At 36.1% G+C, this 26237-nt stretch overlaps 1 protein-coding gene across 1 annotated transcript in view; it reads left to right on the top strand.

Annotated features, from left to right (window-relative positions):
* Positions 1-413: 413 nt before the first annotated feature.
* The window catches only part of LOC105380791 (eyes absent homolog 2), a 31388-nt gene continuing 5564 nt past the window's right edge, over positions 414-26237 (top strand). The window contains exons 1-7 of the mRNA XM_048628209.1: positions 414-665; positions 12070-12335; positions 16974-17017; positions 21551-21870; positions 22272-22395; positions 24018-24119; positions 24563-24704. Of these exons, the coding sequence (XP_048484166.1) occupies positions 12261-12335; positions 16974-17017; positions 21551-21870; positions 22272-22395; positions 24018-24119; positions 24563-24704 (807 nt within the window). The 5' untranslated portion in view covers positions 414-665; positions 12070-12260. The remainder of the gene's footprint in view (positions 666-12069; positions 12336-16973; positions 17018-21550; positions 21871-22271; positions 22396-24017; positions 24120-24562; positions 24705-26237) is intronic.

The raw sequence follows: 26237 nt of genomic DNA, 5'->3' as shown, positions 1-26237 counted from the left end.
AAAATATCATCAGGTACAGTCGAAAATATGACACCGTCACACAATCTAATTCACAAAATAATACGTAATTCTACCTCTACGGAGAATAGCGAAAAAGTGAACAGCCCACAAAAGAGATTGAGCCCCTGGAACACGCGTGCGTTGGACAGAGATAGACTGATGTACGCGATGAGTTGTCTACTCCGTCTTTAAATTATATGTTCTCATAGCCTTGTGGATTTTCGACAATATTCACAAGGGCTTACATCAGCTTTGTGTCAATAGAATTTGGTACTAAAGCTTTTGGAAAAGAGTCGGTGTTTCTGTGAAACGCGGTGGTGGTAAAGACGTTATTACTTCGAGTGGAAATCGAGTAATGGGGGGCGCACGTCATGGATACCAAACCAGGGTTTTGAATTTCAGTTGAGCTTCGGATAGCTAAGAGGCACCGCTTTGTTGCCCCAACTTTTGTTTACCGAAACTATTTTTTTTAATACACCCCCAGCTTTTGACAATCGTAATTATTTTAAAACCGGCCAGCAATATAACCTGTTTTAACATTTTAAAAAAGTGCGTTTTCAAATAGTGATTCAGTGAAAGTGGCTCGATTTTTGAACTTTTAAATATCGAATGTGCGTTTGAATTTATAATGAGAAGATGATTAATTAAAAAGTGTTTAATAATCGGTAAGTCGAAGGGTTAGGTTGATTGAATGGAATTAACGATTTTAAATTATAACTTGTGGTGGTTTGGCGCCTAAAATTTGGCATGTTGACTTGAAAGTGCTGATTGGTCAATGAAAACGCATGCTTTGAATGATTTTTGAAATAAATAAACATGTTTAAAAATACATAGGTACACTTTTCAAAATATTAATGTGACTATGGTAAAATAGGTAAACAACAAAATTTAAAAGTTGTGTATGTAGAAGGTACGTAACTTAACTACGTAGTTAAAAGTATCTAGGTGTACCTACTACACCAAAAAAACAATAACAAAAGCAAAATTCATGTATAGAAGAGATTTTGATTCCACGCATCTATGTAGATTTTAAGATTATTCTTATTGAATGCTTTCTTCTGATAAGATAAACAACACAGGCATGCTTTAGTCTAATAAGAAATATAAATATATAAAAAATACCAAAATTTAAAACAATTATAGAATATCGTAATGTAAACTCAAACTCACTCGGTAATTCCTGGACTTAAAATATTCAGTTATTATTAGTTTCGTTAACCGATAAATGAAAGATTCCGATAAAGAAGACTTAATTGCCGTCGCAACCGCCTAGCCTGAGAGTCCCTCAGGGTATCGTCCTAGAACCTCTGTTATTTATATTACATGTGAATTGACTTTTTTCGACGAATTAAGGTTTATAAATTAGAATATTGTTGATATCTATGTTAACGAAATCAAATAGTGTTTTACAGTATTTATTGTACAAATTATAATCTTCTGTGTTTGTATTGGAGGTTTGATTGGGGGATAGTCATTAATTATGTCGTATCGATTATTGCCATTGTCCTGATGAGGACACATCTAGCAGATGTGCTAGGTATTCAGGATCTGCATCCAGACTTAAAATACCGAAATACTGGGCTCTCCATCCCTAGCCTAGGTATTGGCAGTATTTGATGGCACTTTATTTAGATTTATCCTCTGTCGTACGTACCCTAATTTAGAATGTACTTAAATCAGAATCACATCACATCATTTAATGATTTATTGGTAGAGAATGTTATTAGTATTTAGTTCGTCTATGTACAAATTTAATTATGTGCAATAAAAAGGATTTAAGGAAAGGAAGCGTCCATAGCGAGCGGGCCTCAGTCAGCCATTGGATGGGTGACCGATTTCAAGTGGTTCTTTTCTGGACGCTTCCGTGCTTCGGACGGCACGTTAAGCCGTGGGTCCCGGTTGCTGCTTCGGCAGCAGTCGTTAAGCCTAGTCAGAGGCCTTCGGGCGGTTTGAAAACATCTGACAGTCGGGTTGCCCACTTACCCGACAACTCTCTCAGCACAAGCTTGCTTGTGTTGGGGTCCACCAACCCGCACTAGGCCAGCGTGGTGGACTAGGCCTAAAACCCTTCCTTCACTGGAAGGAGACCCGTGCCCCAGCAGTGGGGTCGTGATGGGTCGTAATTATGATGATAAAGGATTTATAATAGTATTTTTCTGTTATTTTCGCAAATCTAAAAAGTTGTACGTTTTGTTTGATAAATAATCGCCGTATTATGGAACTGAAGTCGTCGTAGAGTGGACCGAAATTAAAACAAACGTAACGGCCGATTCATAAACATGGCAGCCACACATTCATATTTTTGTAGGAAATAGCCAATTATCGGAATATACAGATTTTTACAATTGCATGAGTAAATAAAACTTTGCCACTAAGAAAATAAAGAGATCTAATAAATTAATAATATATTATGTACGGTGATGCATTAAGTACTTACCTAAAAATCCGCGTTCAAATTGAATATGATGTGTTATTTATTTAATGAATTACAATATATGAATTTTATTTACAATTATAAGGCAAATATACTAATGTAGAAAAGGTGACCTTATCACTTAATAGCTATCTGTTAATTCCAAACCACCCGGTAAGATCCTTCAGTAAACAAATTGCAATTTAAAAATAAGATTCGCTTTAAACCCTTATATTATCGGCGTCAAAAGGCAAAAGTTGAACAAAGTCCATTACTTCTAGTTCACCGATGCGTGCCCAAGTGGCTTCTTCGGCGAATTTTTACTAAAAAAATAAGTTTTAAAATATATTTTTTATTATATTTATGTGTAGAGGACTTCGGGCGCACGTCGCGACCGCTTAGTTTAGTCGAGCGAATCTCTCGAGATGTAGGAATGGGATTGATCATGGAGGTCGATAGTTTTGATTTATGTAACTAATAGACCTTTATGTTTTCGTTGTGGCTGTGGGTAGGCACATATCCAATAACCATATTTTCTTGTAAAATCCTTCAGTCACTATATCTTTTTGTATTATATGCGGGGACTTATTAATGGCATCAAGTTATTATTAAATTATGTTGTAAAGTGTTTAGAAAATGCTGTTGGTTCTCCATGAAAATGTTGAAATAAAATAAAATATCTGTGTCACATCCAAGACCCGAGAACAAATATCTGTGTTTAAACAAATATCTGCCCCGGCCGGGAATCGAACCCGGGACCTTCGGCACAAGAGTCAGCATTGCTAACCGCTGCGCCATCTGGTCGTCACATACAACTTTCCTAACTAATATTATAAATGCGAAAGAAACTGTGTCTGTCTGTCTGTCTGTCAGATACTTTTTCACGCCAAAACATAAGGTCTAGACCCCGAGAAAGAACATAGGCTAGTTTTTATCCCGGAATTTCCACGGGAAAACTTTTTAAGGCGAAGCGAACCTCGCGGGTACAGCTATATCGAATAAAATGATCGATAAGGTCTAACCCCATCCCTACAGAGCTCGTGCCTCCAAAAGGACAAGTTAGCACACTTCATTAATACGCGCTTAAATTATATCCAAAGAGAAAAACAGCCGTCCATCCAGCCCGTATAGGATTACCACTTGATGGCCTGGAAGAGCCCTAGGTCTTAAACTTGAGGCTAAGACTGGCTTTTTAGTCTATTGGTCTTAAGGGTCCATATCGTTTAAGTTTCTCTTTAGTATGATCGTGATTTACCACACAGGTTCAGCGGTGGTTTTTGTTTATTTTTTTAGCTGGTGATTTAAGGGTGGCCTAGAAATCAGATATTAAATTACTTATAGTACTTACAATATTCATTGCAATTGGACAGAGCTAGGTACTCTGTTAATTAGATTTAATATTTTTAATTAAAAAAATCATACTTAAATACTAAACTAAAAAAACATTGTTTAGCACGACCAACAGTTAGCACGCGAGACAATACAAAACGTCTTTACATTCCGCAACATTTGTACCACAACACATTGAGAGCATTATCCAAACGGGCATAGGATTAAAGCTCGAGATTTAGCATTGCGGGCAAAACGGCGTTCATTTTAAACTTTTTTTTCTTTTTTTTTAATTCGGAATTTGCGCTCACAACACCCGCATTGTGTGCCAGTGCTTCGCTTCCAAGAAGGATTTCGTTCGAGACAAGGACGCCGATATATCAACCCTCAAGAGTGAGGGAGAAAGAGGCACATGGATATTAATTTTGTTTTTCTTTTTAATACTCTCGGCCACATGTGGTGATTGTTTTTGGACTCTATGGTCATTCTTTCTGGGCGCTCTCCTTTATTTTTATTTCGTTCAACTTTTCTGGGGTGTTATTTTTATTAACGGCACCGTTTCCTACATGTTTAATGGCTGTAGTTATGATCTCGGTAAAGATACAATTTGGGGACATTTATAATTTGAATTGATGACGGACATTTACAAATCATGATACAACATACAAAGAACATTTACATGATGAACATACAAAGTTAGTTATGTAGATATATTTTCCTTGACAGTTAAAAGAACCAATAATTATAGTTAGACATATTTTCACGCATACCTAACATTATTACTTAAGTATAACACAATAAACGTCGTTCAAGTTATCAAAGCTATATTGGCTAAAGATAAGCGTCCAACTATCGATTTCTTACGTATCGCCACAAACAGATTGTCATTTGTCATAAATTTATAGAGCAACGGCGGCGGCGGCGTCGGCAATGCCGATGAAGTTAATCAGACAACTATATTTTAATAAGAAATCGTATATTGTTAATCTAGGAAATTAGCTTTCTTCTTATCGTGTCGGTGTTGTCAAGAGCTATAAATTTAGTTGAACTAAATGCAAACTGAATTGCTATCACTATAACGCTAAAACAGCCAGATTCAGACCTCAGGTTTGTTTCTTTAGGCATTTTGGAATTTCCTCTCTATTTCCAAAAAGTTTTAAGTAGTTTAATTAAGAGTTTAGTTCTGAAACTCTCTTTCATATTATAACAATATTTTTTGCAACACCCTATAGATACTATGCTAGGCGCCAAGCGTCTCATTCATACAAAATATAAAACATTATGCGACACAAACTCGACAAGTCGTCAAATTTTCATACAAAATGTCCATATTTCTTGTTGAAAATGCCGATTTCGAGTCGCTGTGTCATTAAAACCTCCATTAGCATAAGGAATACTGTACAAATATGTGTTTTATTCCGTCGTATGCTAATTTCACATCTAGATACAATGTATTGAAGAGTTTAAAGGAAGATCTTATCCGATCGATGGGTCGATGGCAAGATAACTTAAGTAATTCACTTGTTTTCTGCACAAACTTGAATATTCTTACCACCAGTAATTTGGTGATTTTCTCACTGGTAACTTTTTATTAATCGTTAGTTTAAGAAGTAGTCAGGTAGGAGGTACCTAAGTTTTCTTACTATAATCTAAACACAAGTCGCAGGAATGTTCTGATGTCAGTGACACTCAGCAGTTTGGACCACCAGGCGATCATAAACATATGGAGGTTGTCTATACATGGGCGTAGATACTGTAAACAACGCCTTATAGAAAATGCAGGTTGCCGTGGTATGTAGGCCACCTTATATGGTGGCTATGTAGGTATACCTAGTGAATACAACTTAGTTTGTTACTTTGGTTAGGTACACATTCATTTGAATTTGTTTAATAACGTTAAACCTAAGTACATCATAATACTAACCGTATCCAACACCAAATCGATTTTAGATGATTTGTGTTATGATATTTTAAATAACAATAACCCACGCCGACTATCTTTAAAGAAAACAGGGTATAGTGGTAATGCGATATAGAGATAAAACATACAGGCAGACAAAATATTGTTGAAAGGCTGGCTAATCTGATAAGGATCTGCTACGCACAGGAATTTCTTAAGCTTCAGCTGCTCCAGTCAGACACTTGGCTGCTTTATATACTGCTTAGGAATCAACTCTTCTCTACTCTGAGCTCCTAGTACATTTGATTAGAATCAATGGGCCTTACAACAATAACTTAGACAGTATTTAACAGATGTTTAGCGCTGTCAAACTCCGAATAAATTGTCAAATTTAATTTTAACCACTTGTTAAACAATCTTTTAAGTTTTTTGTGGTAAATAAGTAATAATTATTTATCTTATTTTTTTATAAGTTGTCGACCATTCCACTTTGAACTAAACAAAGCCAATATGGGATGTCGGATAGCTGATATAATTATCTCCAACTCCCCTACCCATCATAAGATAGTGCTCATGCACTTTTAGTTTGCCCTGGGCGGGATTCGAACCCGCGGCAGGAAGCAGGTTCACTACCGAACTCGTTCAAGACATGCCAGTGGGTAGGATTAGAGGTTCTTTGCATCCAGTCATTTCCAGTCTTTGCCTGCTACTAAAAAGCCATTTTCAGATTTACCTATACTGACTAATTAATGAATGAATGTAAATGTTTAATTTTACTAGCTATATGTGGGACGCCATCTAGCCACACGATAATAATTTGCGTAGAGCGGTTGGTATTTTTTGGTGAATTTTAAAAAATAACTGCATCCTCTATTATTGTACCAAGTAGGTACCAACCTATAAAAATAAATAAGCCCTCAAATAACTAAAGGGCTGTGTCAGCCACTGGACATAAAAAGATCAAACAAGAGAATAAACTCAATGGAATAATTTGATATTGTCTGTAGGCGCAATTAAACAACACAGAATGACGTATTATCAAAGCGGCAAAGGTGAAAATCGTTCTGCGAATCATCCTAGGATTCGGCAATTTAATGTTCGAAATTCAAAATATAGCTCGCGGGGCGGAAGGGGCGTGGCTTGCGCTGGGCGGGGCGCGGGAAAAGATAGGCCATCGGCGGATGCGCGCATTCATCGTTTGTTCACAGCCAGCTGCCTCTGTCGCGCAAATTCGTCTATAAAAAAAAAACATTACCGCTGCGTTCACAAAAATGGAAAAAGGAATTTCATTATATATTTTGCCATATTCCTGGTATTTTGTCGCACTAAAAAACGATGGAAGCTGACAAACGCTCCAAAAAGATGTCATGTATGCATGGATTCCAAAATGCACCCGTATCAGTGTTAAGACTTTCGCCAAGCGACATTCTAAAGAGTTTTTCCTAAATCAAGGGTGCTTAAATTGATGGCAATTATAAATAGATGTTCTAGTCATTTATGCAGAATATCCGGGATAAGACCTCTATCTAATTATATATCTCTAGTCTAACATTAGATTGACTAGTAAGTAATGGCCATTTTTCAGCCAAACATAAAATCTTAATTTTATGTTACGGGCTTTGTTTAGGTCTAGGCTATATATTTAATTAATTTCTATCGTTCGTTAACGAGTAATTCTACATACTTACATATTTATTATTTATGTACCTAAATTAAAACAAGCATTAGGTTACTCTACTAAAGTAAGAAGTTGATATATTAAATTATTTAATCAGATTGCATGGTAAACATTATTTAAATTCATTAGGTAATTAATTGATCGTAAAGATCCTAAGATTACAATATTTACAATACGAAAATGTGAATAACTTTATAATAGAGGGGAACTACAGCTTTTTTGGCTATATTTTGCACTAGCTGTTCCCGCGAGCTTCATTTCTCCTTAAAAAGTTTTCCCGTGGGAATTCCGGGATAAAAAGTAGCCTATGTTCTTTCTCAGGGTCTAGACAATATGTATACCAAATTTCATTTAAATCCGTTCAGTAGTTTTGGCGTGAAAGAGTAACAGACAGACATACAGACACAGTTACTTTCGCATTTATAATATTACTAGCTGTGCCCGCGAGCTTCGCTTCGCCTTAAATAGTTTTCCCGTGGGAATTCCGGGATAAAAATTAGCCTATGCTCTTTCCCAGGGTCTATACCATATGTATACCAAATTTCATTCAAATCCGTTCTGTAGTTTTGGCGTGAAAGAGTAACAGACAGACAGACAGACAGACAGACACAGTTACTTTCGCATTTATAATATTAGTTAGGATTAGTTAGGATTAGGATATATAGTTAGGATGAGCCCAAGTGATTTTGGATGTGCCTACTCTGGAGTAATAAGTATCAGTCATTTGCATACCTACTTCTGTTATTTGTTAACCCTGACGGAATAAGAGTGGTGTTATAAGTTTAGTGTCTGTGTATTGTATGTGTGAATCTGTCTGTGGTACGGTATCCAGCTCCAAAACGGCTGAACTGATTTTCGTTTTGTTTAGGTGAAAGGTTAGCCGGAGTGTTCTTAGGTAGCTATATTTTATCAGAGTGTAGCAAGAGTCGCTGTTGTCGGATACGACGAAGAGGACATCATCATCATCATCATCATCATATTTTATCAAAATCGGCGAAGCCGTTCAAAAGTTATACGAATTTTAGTGTTTCATGTCGGGGGTTTTTTAAAGATGGTTAGGTTATTTTATCATAGGATCGCTGTATAGTATAGAGACGTGGTTTATATTGAAAACTTTTTCTTGTGCGTCAAATATGCTACCTTATGAGTACTTATGACTATCTCACATCTCCCGATTTGTCGTCAAAACTAACAACGGTAGATATTATCGATGGATCGAGTAAAAAGTTACATCCATGAATCGAGTAATTTATGCCTAGTAACGAGTGTGGATGAATTGATTCTTATCTTTCGAAATCGACAAACTTATCAAGGGACTTTTGGTTCTGATTATGCTTTGTGGTTTAACGTTTTTTATAATTAGCAGTACAAGCACTTGCTTATAAAAATAAGCCTTTACAATAAGAATTACGAGGGCTACACCGAAAAGATCGGGAATAGAATACTTAGGAATAAATTAGAGTGAAACCTTTTTGGTGTATCAAATGTAGTGTTTTTTCAAACATAATTCCATTTTCGAATTTTAAAAAAAGTAAAAAATAAAAGAGTATTGACCATTTGAATTTGACAAGTCGGTGTAAAAAATGGAGCTTACGCTGGAACATTTCCGTGCAATAATTTTTCACAACTTTCGTCGAGGTTTATCTCAAGAACAATGTCTCGCCGAGCTTGTTTCTATTTATAAACTTGAAGCACCAAGTAAAACGACTATATATCGTTGGTATTCTGAGTTTCGCCGTGGACGTTCCTCTCTTACCACAGTCCCTTCTACTGGTCGGCCAAAAACAGCGGTAACACAAGATAACATCGATGCTGTACGCCAGTTAATAAAAGAAGATAGACATGTGACATACGAGCAGATTCGGGCTTCTCTCAGCATTGGTATGACAGCCATTCAAACCATTTTACATGAAGAACTGGGTGTCAAGAAGTTAGTTTCGCGCTGGGTGCCCCACCGTTTGACCGAGGAACAAAAGTCGGCTCGTGTTAATTGGTGTCGATCTGCTCTGCAACGGTTCAATGGAGGCAGTTCAAATGCTGTCTACAATATCGTCTCTGGTGATGAATCGTGGATTTATTCATATGAGCCCGAAAGAAAACATCAATCGGCAGTTTGGTTTAAATATGGAAAACGTGGAGTTGATGGACCATCCTCCGTATAGCCCTGATCTGAGCCCCAATGATTATTTTACATTCCCAAGAATTAAAGATATGCTACGTGGTCAACGGTTTAGCGGCCCAGAAGAGGCGGTCGAAGCTTACAAATCAGCTGTTTTGACAGTATCCACTTCAGACTGGAATTACTGTTTCAATGATTGGTTTAATCGAATGAAAAAGTGCATTGAATGTCACGGAGACTACTTTGAAAAACAATAAAAGTAAATAATATTATGATATCTTTGTACTTTTTTCTATTCCCGATCATTTCGGTATCGCCCTCGTATACAATGCAAAAGTTCCCAGTGACAATAGCACAAAATTACTCCTGAATAGAAACCTACTAAATTTAAATATAATTTATGCAGAATGAATATAAATAAATCTAAAGTTCGTGTCCACTACCTCCAAGAGCAGAACATTCAGCTTAACTGATCCCTATCTATGCGATGATGATGATAGTAATTTTAAGTTTATGTATGTATATGTGTATGTATGTATCATGTATATAATTATTAACTTATATTGTATAGGTATTGTTATATTAATATTTTGGTTAGGTACTCAATTTAGACCATCTTCTATCGTAAGCACTACCAATCACTTTTTCAACATCACCAAAGGTTAACTGGTAGAAAATGCTGCTAGCATTAAGTTCGCCTTTGTAACAATTTATTTTGTTCAATAAAGAGTTTAATAATAATAATAAATATATTTAACAGTGCATCGGTATAAACGTAACATTGTAATTAAAAAAAATATAAAATTTATTTATGTCTCTCTTCCACCCAAAGGTTGCCTGGAAGAGATCGCTTTTAGCGATAAGGCAGCCTATTGCATTGTATCCTCTGTATTATTATATATTTTTATTTGTGTCCCGTTTAGTCAATAAAGTAATATTCTATTCTATTCTAAATTTATGTAAGGAAACTAATTAGGCCAGGCCAAGACCGACGCTCGGGATCGTATCTGGCTCAAAGAATCTCCCTAGCCATACAGCGAGGCAATGCAGCCAGCATTATGGGAACCTTTGAGCCAGGTACGATAAGAGGAGGTCTTTTTGATTAGGTGAAGTATTTTGTTATTTTGCATGTTTATTTGTTAATTAATTTTATTTTGTAATTCTTTAAGTGACATTGTTTTTCTATTTTATTTTAATTCATCATGTAATCATTGTATTGTAATTAGGCCAGTGTCGGTATTTTGAACTTTTTCATTGCTCGCGTGTATTTTTTTCTGTAAGATATTTTGGCCAAATCTCCAGATCTACAGATTTGTGGTATAAAAACCTTTGGCATCGTTTAAACACTGAACTATTAACGTGAACTATTTGACAGCTACCCCGTGGTGACCACCCGTCGCGTAGGTCAGGCCATTTCACAGCCGCGTAGTGTAGGGTGACCATAATATAAGCATACTTATTTTTTAATCAGTGAAATTTGTTTAACTGAAAAGAAATATTTAAAAAACCTGTCTCACTTCAGTACCTACTACTTTTTTCAGTGTTACGTACTTGTTAGTTTTCTTTTTCATTTCTTTGATTAGGTATTCCAATTTCTAATTTAAAATCTGATAAATAACGAAACATAATTTTATGACAGAAAATACCCCCTAGAAAATTAAAATCTTAATTTAACTTAAACATAGGAAAAGCATAAGTATTGTACTTATTTCAGTTGAATAGTTTTAAATTATCATCTTCTCCTTGTAAATACAAAAAATACGCGATAAAACAAAATTTGTGGTCACCCTTGCGTTCCATACCACGCAGGCTCTCCACCGCTACTGTTTAACCCCCTACAGCTTCTTACTATAACGAAACACTCTTTATTTTAAAATCACAGAACAACGACCATAAACTTCATACTTAATAAGTGTTCCATTTTAGAATTTATATTTTTTATTTAAATTATGTTTACGGCCAGTTGCTCATTTAATTTTTAATTAGGACAGACATTCCGGCTTCTTGTTAACAAAAAATATACTACTAGGACGATATTTAAATAGTTTTTTTTTTGCATAATTTGGTCAATGCATTAGATTAGCGAGCAGAGAAATTAGCTTCCTGTTCATTAATTAAAAATGAATCCGATACATTTTAAAGAATCGCATTGAAAGATTCGATCTATTTAACTAGTTATAGTTAGATTTCATGATTTGTTATTACTTTAAATAATAAAACGAGATGAGTAGAAAAAAGGTTATTCAGATGTCAATCTGGCTGGCAAGAGTAGCAAGCGATGAACGCTTAAAAAAAGAATTGTTAAAAATCACGTCAAACCTCATTGGACAAGTTGATGAACATACAACGTTCGACGTTTGAATTTGACGGACCCGAGGTGGGTGGTCCAATGCGTCCATGTTTCTCTTTTGTTTTTTCAACCTGGCGATGACTAACGTCTTTCAATAACTAGCTGCCAGTCTAGCGTAATAATTTGCTTGTTTGGCATAACATTCGATTTCGCTTCGATGACGACGTAGGGAGCAAGATAAGAATAATCTTAAAATATTAATTAGAGTTATCTGTAAGTTTGATTTATCTAACTGTTTTTATAAACAAAATGGAGAGTTAAAACCGAATCTTTTTTCAAGGCTTAATATACTATGGATAAAAGGGAGAAAAAGAAACGCAACACGGGAAAACGAAACGCAAGAACCAAAGAAGCGCCGAAAGCAAAGCGATAAGCGCGCAAAATGACTGCTCAAAAACTGATTCCGCGCGAACTGTCAAAGTGACATTTGTGAAGTGAAGTTCAGAAATTCGGGATGAACGGTTCAGGAACATGGTGACTCTGATGCCGTGTAGCTACCTGGGCGGGGCTCCGGCGCGCTGCAGCCTCGAACACACAGAGCCGAAGGTCAGAATAATGAACTGTTCTTAATTTAAATGTCGCACAAAACTTGAACTGAGCGCACAATTTTTGTAGATAGTGTACACGTAGCTTAATAGTTAGATTAGATAGAGCACCTGTTTTAGTTGTTTTACGGCATGGCATGTCTAGTATAATGCTTTGATCCTCTTTTTTGGCTTTTTATTTACTTACCTTTTGCATGGTTTTGGGTTATGGTGATGGTTAAGGAGTGCGTGCACTTATTATCTATGCTGATTAATCATCACTGTAGAATTAAGCTGCAGTTCAAAGCTTAGCGTCTACTCAGTTTAAAACTCCTAATTGGTAAAACAACTAAGTCGGTTAGAGCATAACCAGGTAGGTATTAGTGGTTAACTTTTGACACATCAAGAATTTTATATATGGAGATGACGTATAATTCATGAACCATCCCTGGTCGGTTAGATAACCGAATATGGAGAAATTGTAGCTTAAGCTGGTTTCCCACTTGGCTATTAATATTTGCCAAAACTTATACTGGCTATATTTGCCAAACATTTTGTAGGCAAATACGGCAATAATTTTGGCGAGTATACTGACCCCGTGACTACGTGACCACACATAGGACTTTTGGCAACTACGAATAGCCAAGTTGGGTACCAGCATTACGTACTATATAATTATTTCTTCAAAAATACTGTCCGAAAGTGACCACACGATCGTCGCTACGATTACAACAATTATTTAATCCATGGCATCGATTCTGATGGCACCTTATCTCTGGACAGGCGTTCCAATGTACATCGTAACTAACATGGCATTTTATTGTACAGAACTGTTTATGTTTTCCAAGTCGGACGACCTGGCTCGCATTACCCATTCATACGTTAATCTTTAGTAGCCATTAAAAACTCGTAATACCCTCATGCAGTGTCACTGGCGTACCTACGGGACAGTGGGTCGTTAGCTACGTGATACCAGGCAATCATGAGCGGGCGTCGGTTTTCATACGTCTCAGACGATTGTCGTTTGATAATTCAATTTTGGAATGCGGCTGGAGACTATATAGAACCTATAATTTTAGTCTGCGTTCAGATGTGTGAAAATCTTTACAATTCAAACACAGATGTTTATTCAAATCTGAAAAGCAATCAATAAAAATAATTATTATAAAATGCCAAAAATAAAATTACCTAAACAAAATACCATTGAACATAATTTATCTGAACTGAATAGAAGATTTCACAATGTTGTTGCATTCATGAAAATAAATAAGTATAATGTAAAAACAGAATTAATGTAGAGTCTTTACATAGTAATTAATTTTCCATATCCAAACAACGTCTTGGTTGTCTCTACATTCCTGGTATAAACACCAGTTTTCCCAAATAGTAAAAACACTTGAAAATAAGAATGGTAAGTTAATAACTGATTAAAAACCCTCAAAAGACACATTAGTCACATTTCAGTCTGTTTTAAAAGTACCAATAACCTTTTCTTTAAACACACTAATGTGAGATTAATGTGAAACCGTTACACACAACACACAACACAACAAAATCTTTACACCTAAGCGCATAAAAATGTCGAGCGCCAATGCACTAAATCACATCTCAAAATTGACACAACACAAAATCAAAACAAAAAATCCAAACGCATCGAATTAATATTACAGCAATATCTTCCAAATTATCAACGATAAGACAAAGCTATAAATATGGTGGACGATAAATTCGTAAATTTATTTAATCGGAGATGCGTGAAAGAGACAACACGAGGCAGAAGTCGAAGATCGTAAATATAGGAGTGAGATAAAACAATAAACGGATTGCGTTTAAATAAAGAAGCGTTTTGTCTCGCTGCTTGTACACTGTATACAGGCTGCTCCACTGATGTTTAAGTTCTTCGACGTATTCTTAAGTAATTAAAATTATTGCTGATACTGAGGTTGAGAGTTGAGAGGTCAGGTGCTTAAAAACCTGTTTGAAAGACCTATTTAAGTACATACTTGATTTTATTTTGATGATAGAGCTAGTTGGAGCTTAAACATTGCTAAGCTTTGTTCCTTAGTTAATTAATTTTAAAAATAGTTGTTTGATAGGTATACCCATCGCTTTTATAAATACAGCGCACCCTGTAGAAAGGGTCACGATCTCAAAGCGCGTTGTCGCCTGTACAACATATAAATTAACCTGCTATCACGACATCTACTGGCCTCACACCTCGACCCAAACGGCCGCTTTAACTTGAAACCCGACTAGTAGGACACCAGACCCCACCGCGGGCCAGTATAAATTGGACGGAGAAGCGGAATGCGCGGGAAGATTAACGGTCTTTCTCACACGATTCGTGGTATCTCCTGGTGACGTATGATCGCCTGGTACAAATTGGTGGAGGTTTTGTTGGGGTGAACCATCTGGACAGGACAGTGGAAGATGCTGAAACAAAAAAAAAACTCTGAAAGTACCTCTAGTTGTCGAAAACTTTGATTAACTGTTCAGTAAACTGTATCACAGTGAAATCTTGATCATGATATTCATGATTCATGAAACTAGCTAAGTAAATGCTTATAAATATAGTTTCATACATTGATAACAAATTAGAAAAAAAAAACATAAACTTAAAGACTAGGCAAAGAGTTTCATATCTCGGTAGCTTCTTAATTAATTCAACATTAAATGAAATTAATGAGAAAATAATGTTGATGGCATATGTGTGTGTGTATTCAAACAATCTGAAGCAACATTAATATTTAATAGAAGACTTGACAATTGCCGACATTTCTTTACTAAACAGTACAACTTTCTTGGAATCGAATTCAATTGCATTTGTTTGGCGCAAAATGTCGCCCCTCATTGTCTTTGGTATTTTTTTAAGCACTTATCTGAATTTTATCTGTTTATGGTCGAAATTAAAAAAAAAATGCTCTTAAAGTGTGGTAGTACTCACCTACCTATATAGTTTGATATACTTAATGGAAATGAATGGAATATCTAAAGAGAATTTGTTATAAGTACGTTATATTATACGAAAAAGTATTTTTTTATAATCTCGTGTGGATAAACTCTGTTAGCATAACGTCTAAAGGATAGAAGCAAGACACCATAAATTAGAAACGTGAAAACATCCAAAAATTCCTCAAGAGACACACAGTCACACACTCATAAAATAAACAATCTGTCAGAAGGCTCACTGATTTGAGTCTAGATTAAACTTAATTTGTAGCATTTATTCTGAAAGTCACAAGATCTAAATTACATTGTTTCCTGACAGCATCCTTGTTAGGGTTGCTACCGTCGTTTCATTAATTGATTTTAAAGTATTAGGTATTTTGAAAATAAAAAACAAAATGGCTTAGGTAAATTGTATTGGTTATTTTAAATTTTGACATTAATGTAATGTTTATAACTTTTAAGATTATGATACACTTAGGTATCTAATGTCGTGGGTTTTTAATAAGTTCATTATACGATTCTGTTTCAACTCAAAGCATTCTTTCAACCCTAAAAAACCGTCCATATTATTTAATCACGCAGACACAGTGGCGCCATTCTAAAACGACCATAAAATAAATTTGGGTTGATTTTATTAATGGCGTCCTATTATCAAGTCGATCTTGTGTAAGAGACGTATACGACTTTTATTATTTATAACTACAGATTTATCAGAGATTTTGAACGCTGCTTGTTAACGTGGCACGTTCGGAAATTCGGATCTTGAACAAACAACAACTGTCAAACTTTCGTGATATCATCACAGGTTATTACTTTTTAAGCTGAACTGGGTCTTGATTTTTTTCGTCTTTCGTTAGGCGGCCCTATTACAATAATATTTGGAAATATATTTATTGTGAAATAAGTTTTCAATCCGAATGACCTATGCGCAATCTTCAATATTAACCCTAGACGATGAATTATATTGCACAGTTGTCAATATTGCGCAATATAATAGATCCTCTAGGGGCCAACTTAGTTGCAGTTAGAATAGGCTGCTCTAGTAAATAAACTGATGTATTTCGCTATTTCTTACGATACGAGTAGATATTATATTGAATAGTTGTTTAGTGAATTGCACTTCTACTGTATCTTGCACGCTAGAATAATCTCCTAACTTTATGAAGGTAGTCCAAATTGTTTATACACTCACGGGCAATGAAAAAATTCCAGTGAGAAAAGCACCAAATTACCTACCTACGCCTAAACGGAATAGGCTATCTTAATGACATTTTCTGCAACATTGGTCTACATTTAACCGAGTATCAGGATAACATCAACCAAAAACAGTAATATATCTATCAATTTCTAAGTAAAATCTATGAAAAAATGGGGGTCGTTTATCAGTATTTTGTAAGTGAAACTGTTTCATTGCCCGTGAGTGTATAAATAATCCTAACTAATATATCCTAACTAATATTATAAATGCGAAAGTAACTGTGTCTGTCTGTCTGTCTGTCTGTCTGTCTGTCTGTCTGTTACTCTTTCACGCCAAAACTACTGAACGGATTTGAATGAAATTTGGTATACATACGGTCTAGACCCTGGGAAAGAACATAGGCTACTTTTTATCCCGGAATTCCCACGGGAAAAACCTTTTTAAGGCGAAGCGAAGCGCGCGGGAACAGCTAGTTATAAATAATTGATTAACATAAATGTTATTTCTTTACAGGCAAAGAGGCCAAGAATTGAAACGATCACCAATGTATCAAACCGGTGAGTAATTTATATAAAAAAATATTCAAATATTTCTGTTTTGTAAATGAAGTTATTCATAACTCGTTGATTGAAGATGATTCCTGTGACGTTATATGGACATTGGGTTCTGCGGTTATACAGGGTGTTGCAAATTCGCGAATTCTGAAATTCTGAATTCATTTTCGGGCTTAGATATACCATGCTGCACATGTACATAGGTTTCGGCTTTTTTCCCTTTTTGCAACACCTTGTAGAAGTGAAGTGTCCCATAATCAAATTCTATAGATTTTATGTACTTATCGAATTATTGTAAGTATAAAATAAATCGTGTCCAACTAAATGTAATTAATTCACACCGATTTTGCTATAGTGTTCAATTGTGTCACAGGAATCATCTTAGCTGAAACGGTATAGATATAAACACGATAATAGAAGGTATAGAAGCAACTTCCCCATAGTCATATAGTGTCTAAAATAAATAAGGGGATGTTTTCAATTTAATTATTTGGGCACCTACAATAGTAAGTACGTATCTACTTGACATTTCCACGTATTGAACAACAAACGGGGGCTGTTAGCTACTTGAAAATATAACAAAAAGACCCTAATCCTGCGTGTAATCCCTACATTGTCAACTCACAGTCGGGATGAAGGGCCATTTAATAAAACTCTTCAAATAAACCATTATTTTATCACAGTTTGAGGGCAAAATCAACCTTGTGTCACACGACATAAACGCTACCGAGAAAAAAACCTTTTACAGCCGATATGTAGGGATTAGGATCCTTATTCTGATGAATGCAGTGCAGAAATTATCACGCCCCGATCAAAGGAAGTGATTTCAAAGCGTGAAGGTTTTAAATTACACATATTTTTAAGTCGAACGTAGGATTTCCATTTTTATTCACGTGCTGGCTGGTTGTAAAAGCTGTAGTTTGAGATAAAATGTGCAAAAAGGTTGCATTTTGAACATACCTTCTTTCAAACATTTTTTCCGTGCGGGTGAAAAAAAAGAAAAATTGTTTTTGGTAACTAAAAGCGCGACATTCTGGTTCGGGCGGCGATTAGTTAGGTTAATTAGTGGGTAAAGGTGACATCCCTATGGTTTTTAAGTGTTAAAGCAGGGAAAAAAACGTTTAAAGCGTACAAAAATATGTTTCTGAATAGTATAAATCAATTTTGACACAATTCCGTTCCGTTATTTCGGATGTGTTATGCTATTTTAACTGACAGACAGGATTTAAAGTGTCGTATAGCTTGCATGTCTGGCTCATGTTAGAAATAATAATGTTTACGGATTGAAAAAAATACAGTAGGTATGTAAACTTTTGTGTATGTGTAGTGATTTAATTCGGTAAGTAGGTAGTTAGTAGGCTACAAACATTTTATTAATCACCGAAGGACTTGCAAGTTTTAGCTCTAGATTTTATCATTAGATAGGTCGCTATCTCGCAATGACATGACAACAATCCACTTATGGTAGAGTGTAGATTTTTTTATTTTTGGCTTACAATTACTTACAATACTAGAACTAAGCGATTGTCACGGTGGTGGTGGAATGATTAGCAGGCCAAATTAGTTTTCACTCGGTGACAGTAAAAGTAGGTGTTACTGAGTATGCTATCGCCTAAAATAGGCGAGAAACACATTAAAAAATCTCGTTTCACAATGCGATTTCTGACTCATCCTAGCTCATCTGCCCTCAAAATCTGTCAGAAATGACCGGTGACCGCTCATCCTTTTTGTTTCGGCGGCATTTAAAAAAAAAACAGCAATTAATAGCTTTGGCAACGCGTGCTTGACACGTGCAACCCAAATGGTTATTTCAACAAAGGGTCCATAGTTATTATACGAAAATGTGTTCCATAATTAAGGTTAAAGGATAATGTGGCATCATACTAACTTACTAAGTATGTTATGTGGTCCTATTCATTGAGAATATTTGCTTATTATAAAAATAGCGATAGGTAGGTATAATGTTTGATAATTTAAAAAAATATATTTAAAAGAGCACTAAGCAAGAGATCTGTTCGAAATACAATTTAGCACTTATATAATATTTCAAATGGGTAGATTAATAAGATACTTGATAAGTAATCATTTTATTTAAAACTAGACACATTTGCCAAGGCAAACATAAAACTCCAAGTATGAGAACATCAATCAAGGAACCATGTGGAATGTCATCGCTTTACACACAATTTTATAACAGTCGAAAACGCACAGCTTTGAAGTTTTGTTCTTTTGATAAAACTAACTAAAGTTTTACGACGTCAACTGCCATTGTTGAAATAAAATGCCAGTCTTATAATAGTTATGTAAATTAGAGGAAGTATTACTCTGTAATGATTTTGAACGACATATATATGTGATAGTGATTGTCCAGTTTGGTGTGACGAAAAATATTACTGCTGCGCTATGATTGGTGAAACGCGCAATAAACGAGTTTATCGACAGCGATAACGAACCCGTGTAGCGGCCGCTGTTCAGTACAAGATATCCGTGCACAAATATTTTTTAAATTAAAACAATCTACGATGCAGTCAACATGAACTCATGAACTGAAAATTCCTCTTGCTTCGTCCTCTTTTGATATTCGATAGCGTTGTTTGAACGCAGCTCTTAAAGTGGCGGCAAAAAGCCAAAGTGACACTTGAAAAAGGCGCGAACTATTATATTTTTTAAACAAGAGCTAGAAAGTTTTTTTTTAATAACAATGGTTGTACTGTTTGCAGCCAGTATTTGTTCGACTGTTATATTCTTCGAAGTCGTGATTTAGTACAATATCGATTAGGTAAACTTATTAAGTACTTACTTAATTATTTATATATTCATATATTTTATTATATATTCTGTTCTAACGTTTTAACGACTCCAACTAAATTAGCATTGGGATTGTTTTAATAGAGGTGTGATGTCATCGGACTGATGAGTTGTAGCCGATTCAAATGTATAAATAAATAGTGAAAAAATCACGAACAGTAAATATTCTAGTTTAAAAAAAAACTCAGCGGGTGTTTTAAATGGAGAAATCAGGTGCGGAAATTAAACGATATTCTTTATTTAATTATCGCTGATTTCTATTCATTATGCATAATTATTTTAATTTAATTATGTAAAAGACATGAAAAAAAAATGTACATTCGACAGAGCTATTAATTTAAATACGCTTGTAAAATTATTATTATTTAATTTACTTAATTTTAGCTCTGACGTTTTGAATCGGCGAAAAAAATTAATTCTAGATTTGCACTAAGTATTGTTTAAGTATAATAGGTAGTCATAATTGGCACAGGATTTAAAAAGGTACATTTTGAGGCTATTTTATAAATATTTACTTTGACTCACAGAGTAGGTTAATTGAGTAGGTAGGTTAATACCTACATAATTTATTAAGTATGCTGTACCATAAATAGGGCGGGAAACGGGACTAAAATGAAGAGGCGCGAAAGCGTTCATAATTTTACGATAACGACAATAATAATTAATTCAAACACATGTAAACATTTGCTTGATAAATCTAGCATGCATACTGAGGGGTCTGGCATATGTTAATAATTAATTTAGAAGATTGTTCAATTGAAAAAAAACATTATCATTAGCTTATCATTTGTTTTTGTGTCATCGAGTTGTTGAACTTGATTGAGATTTAAATTTGGATCTAATTGGAATGAACGATGGGGGCGGGATGCTTACATCTGTCAAATTAAAAACGAAACGAGATGAATTGAGATTTCAGATGCAGGAGTTTTTGTTCTTTGCTCGTAGAAGATTCATGCTTATCAATATAAACGGAAGTAATTTAAGTAATGCATATCAATTTGCATTACTTAAATTACTTCCGTTTTATTTAAGAGATCATTAGAGCTCTTTCCGAATATTATTTTTGATAAACTTACGTAGTATTAGGTCTGTGGTACCTACGTTGGAAATTATGCTTATGCCACTCTATAAAAAACATAAAATATTTATTTCTTTGTTCCCCACTTCAGGTAAAGCCACAAAACAATTAGAACTATTTTAAAACTATTTATTTGAAACCACTAAAAAATAAGTGCCAACAGATTTACTATTTACTGTTATACCACGTTTATTTTTCTCCTTTTATAATAGAGACATTTAACTAAAAGTGACTGTTTATAAAGAGTGCCGCCACGGGAAACAAAAGTGCCAGATTTAATTTGATGACCTTTTTATTGGGTGTTTTTTACTCCTCTATGTTGTGTTATAATTAAAATGGAGTGAACATCTGAAGAAGCAAAACAAAGGGTGTTGAGCTTTTAGACCGGCTACTGAACGGAGCTATTTGGAATATCTTTCCGGTTCTATTAATTTGAAATGGTTTTCAAAAGTAAAATACTTCACTATTTTTTTGGAAATTTTGCAGTACTGTGTAGAATTGGAGGTCGGTTTTGTAATTAAAATTGTAACATTCTATTCTAGAAGGTCGCTTAAGCTCTCCAAAACTTTGTATTTTGTCAAGCAAATTAGCCATTCTGGATAACATTCATTCATATAATATTATCTAAACCAACCAATCACCTCTTCCAGATTATCAAACGAAGTCAACGCAAGCCCTTGCGAGTCAGAGTCCACGTCAAACTCCCCGCCATCGCTACTGCAAGACGCTTCGCTCCCTGCGCTCCTAGTATCCGGATCGACGACTTTGTTCCAATCCACCACGACCGCGTCGTCCCTATCAGCTGTGGACAACCTATGCTTGCCTGGTACCGGCGACGTGGATAGCTGTGGAATAGCCAACGGATGCTCGAATGCAGGGCTGGCGTTGCCGCTGACGTCTACTGGGGGGCTCTGTTCGTCTACCTCCTCGTCCTCTGCGGTCGCCTGGTTGATGAATGAGGATAGTGTCGGTAAGTTACAAACCTACCTACCTAACTTTACTCCTATTTGCCATTGTTAAAATAAAGTTTCTGCAGAACCCAACCTCAGAATAACGTACTTAAACAAAACTTCAAGGCTCACACCAGTAACCGTCCTCTTCCCCTTCTCTTTCAACTTCATGCTTTAAACCTTCTTTCATTTCACGACTACATTTCAAAACCTCATTGCAGTCATATTTTCCCCGAGCAAGGACGTTATCCTTGCTGTTTTCTATTTTTTATTTTTCCTAACTAAAACCTCCATGGCTAACACCTCTTTCACTCCCGCCCTGGACTAAAACCTCCTTGCAGTCTTCTTTTCCCTCCAAATATAACCTTCTTGCGGTTTTCTATTTCTCCTGACTGTACTAAGACTTCATAACCTCCCCCAGGTGGAGTGAAAAGCGAGGTCCGCAGCCCCGGCCTGTGCGACGCCGACGTGGCGCTGCACGGGGAGCCCCTGTACGACGCGCTGCCGTATGACCAGTCCGCGTTGCCGTACCAGTATTATAACAGGTAAGGACTGTCCAGTGTCCACCAACCCGCACTAGGCCAGCGTGTTGCTAGGCCTCACTAGGCCAGCGTGGTGCTAGGCCTAAACCCTTCCTTCATTGGAAGGAGACCTGAGCCCCAGCAGTGGGGACGTAATGGGTCGTGATGATGACGATGAAGAACCGATTCCTTGTGGATATAGATAAATATAAAAAAACATTTATTCGGCTAATACAGCCCCACCTGTGCGCCAGCAAATATACAAAAAAAAAAACACTTATAATTTTAACTAGGTACTACATTTACCTTACTTACTTATAATTTTTTTTGAGGTCTTCTTATCTTGGTGACAAACAGGAGCTACATTAGGGCTTGGCACCGTGGTGAAAGGATTGACCAGTCAGATTAGGGTGATTATAATCGCTAACTACCCCGGATGGCTGTGAATCAAACACGGGACTCTTGCCACAACTCTGAACTATCGGGTATAGATATAGAAGATTGTATTACTTAACTCAGTCATAACTTTCATGCTAATCAGGCCATAATGGCATTGACCAGACGAGACTTATACCTGTTAAATAATGCAGATAAGAGAATGTAATTCCATAAAATGAATAATCATTAGCCATTTATCAAATAGAAGTAGAATTGAATATAAAAACCATTTAGTTTTCTTGGCAGTTATTAAAGTTGTCACTGATCACTCTCCATTTTACCCGCATTTTGAATTTTCAAACAGCACGAGATTTAACATTATAATGTAGTCGCAAAAACACATATTATAAGTACAATAAGAACAGTGGTGATACAGTTTATATACTTATCTGAAAATTCCTGAAAATACTTCTTCCTATAATATATTTTCAATACTTTCTATACTACCTGTGTACCTACTTACAAATATGTAGTTTACTACTCTGACCTATCTGATAGCAAAGAGTAGGTACTTATATTTATAGGTAGGTGTATTCTACAGAGTTCGTTACCCTCAGAAGCCATGTCTATTGGAGGCCAAGAGCGACCAGTGACATCGTCTCCAATAGGCGCTCATTTTGTCTAATTCCTACTAATACGTATTACAAAAATCCAATAAGAAACAGTCACGTGGCCTACCTACATCGCTATTGAACTCGATAGATATGTAAGTTAAAATATACAACAAAAAAACAGCTCGAATACAGTAAATAATGGTGGACAGCACTACCGCAATAACAAATATGGGCCTCGTCCAAGACGCTTGGCTGGCGGTTTGGAGCTAGGTTACCATCCCACAGTAGAAATTTAATAGAGTAATGGTGCAGTATTGGTAGAGAAACGTTGGATTCGAATCTAGTACCTACGTAGTGTCCTTTAGGATAGGTACGGTTCATAAGTAGCTACTTAAGTATATATTTTTACAGACAGTTTGTGAAGTTGAAAATCATACCAATATTACCGAGTCTATCAATGTAGGAAAACGATGCATCATTTAGGATTTTCTTTATCAACTTCGAAAAAAAATATTTGGTTAATTAACTACATAATTTTATTGTATTACAGATTTTTTTTGGAATAACTTTTACAAAATATTCGTTTGTTCCTTGATAAGTTCATTATTGCGTTTTAAATTAGTATAAGTTTTAAAATAAGTTTGTTTGTTCCAGCATGCAGCAATATGGCGGCGGCGCGACGTCCACGTACGCCAGCTCGCCGCTCTACAACCAGACGTACGCCGCCTACCCGCCCGCGCACAACACCGCTAATAGGTAGGCAACACGCAACACAATACTTGGTCCTCGGCCTTCCTCATCCAGCCAGTACCGGCTATCCGCCTAAGGTCGTCGGGCCAGCGGGCAGGAGGGCGTCCCACGCTGCGTGAGACTTGCCTATTCGTGGTCTCCGCTCGAGAACTCGTTTACCCTACCGGATGAATGTTTATAAGCTCTCTCTATAGAGAGGTAGTGATTAACTATTTATGTACAGCTCTGGAAACTTCTTACGGATAGGTCCAGACCACGCTTTAAGTTTTGAAAACTGAAATTTAAGTTAAATATAGATTATTATTTTTCGGTTCCAAAGTCGCAATAATTTCTATCTAATTTCAATCTTCACGTAAGTACATCAGCGCCATCTATTGGACTTTTCATTTACTATCAAGCAAGCTGCTCTCTCAGAATAATAACTTACTCATACTGTTCTTCTTCCACAGGTCGTCTTGCAAAGCGACGCCGACCTACCTGAGCTACGGGTCTCACGGCGGCGTGGCTGCCTCGGGCTTCGCCGCGCAGCCGTCGCCTCATGCGTACTCCACCTACAACCCCGCGCTCACGCAAACCTTCCCAACCCAGCAGGTATGATATTATAATAAATGTAGGGCTTAGTGTTGGTTTTGAAAGCTGCAGCTGCAGCTTCGAGCTGTGAAACCTAATGAATAATAAAATTGTATGACGCGGAGCTAGTGCAGCTACTCAACGCTAGGTGGCGTCTCTTTCGCACCATACAAATCACGTTTACTCGCCACTTCGGTATGTTAAGTAAAAAAAATTGATGCTAATTCCAAAACCGTTTCGAGATATTATCTTCTTAATAAGTGTCTCATTCTTAAAAATATAAAATATTCAAGGATTCCGATTATTTTATCAAAAATTAAAATATAATGAGGCGTTTGTTAAAAAAAAAAAAAGTTCCTTTTTGGAGAAATAGATAACGTTGTCTGGGGTTGTACCAACTTTCAAACCCTCAGAACACACTCAGATCACAATATGTTATTCTGTGAGGCTAACGAAATGTGAAAGTGACGTAGGTAGGTAGAATTGTAGTATTATTTTCTCTATGATGTCGATGTCACTGTTGCTTCAGCGTTCAGTGCGATTGTGCGTACAGCCGTTCTTTTCAAGTTTTCTCAGTTTCCTTGTGTTTCTCTTGTATTAATTGAGTTGTAGTTGAGCTATCTGCTCCTCCTCCCTTGATACTGTAGAGTTAGTGCACTTGAGATAGTGACTCTTTTGAGATAGTGACTGCTATACTGTAATAATGCCTAAGGACTATGGATCATGGTCCCTAAATAAATAAATAAAAATAGAAAATCAGTTCTCGCACGCAGCACCCGTTCAAACGGCGCGCATAGAGAAAAGAACACTACGTGACGGCGCGGGTAGAACTATTCACAGAATACTTAGCACAATCCCAAGCCACATGCAGTCTGAGCCTCGGAAGGATGGCTCGCGCTACCACCCGACATTTAATCACAACTAGTGAGTTCTTATTCTGAGTTTAGTACTCTTTGCTCTCTATGTAATTTTTGACAGTTGGTAAACTGCGTTTTCACGCCATCTATCGGCTTACCCAAAAGCTCAACTGACAGCTGTCAAGGAAAACGGCTCATTTGTCCTTCAAGACGCTGCGCAAGGTTAAAGTTTCAACCAAAGAGAATAAAAATGTTCAATGGGGACTACCGTTTTTTTGCTCACCAGTTGGCGCCACTGTCGACGGAGGTCAAGAGGTACCATAGCTGTCAAACTTATCAAAGGCGACTTTATCAAATTGGCGCGAAATAAAGTTTTAAAATCTTGAATCTAATAAGCTTATTAATTATAAAATAACTATCATCATATCGAGTTACTATGCCGCAATGTTGTGCAGATCCGTTATGTTCGGAAAGAAAAGGAGGACATATGTTACCAAGTGATAAAACAGTTCTAAAACAGTGGCTTGTGAAATAACTATTATCCGACAATCTCGTGTTTGTGAAAATCATTATAACCAATTTCAGAAAGAACATTATGTAAATAAGGATTAGGCATTTAATAAATACAATAAAAATAAAAGAATTAGGTACACACTGATTTAACTTTTATTTATCATTTCCGTTTAAACACACTGCT

Source organism: Plutella xylostella, chromosome 20 (assembly GCF_932276165.1).
Source record: "Plutella xylostella chromosome 20, ilPluXylo3.1, whole genome shotgun sequence".
Classification (NCBI taxonomy): Eukaryota; Metazoa; Arthropoda; class Insecta; order Lepidoptera; family Plutellidae; genus Plutella; species Plutella xylostella.
Note: the sequence above shows the minus strand (reverse complement) of the source record. Positions and strands in the feature narration are given on the sequence as shown.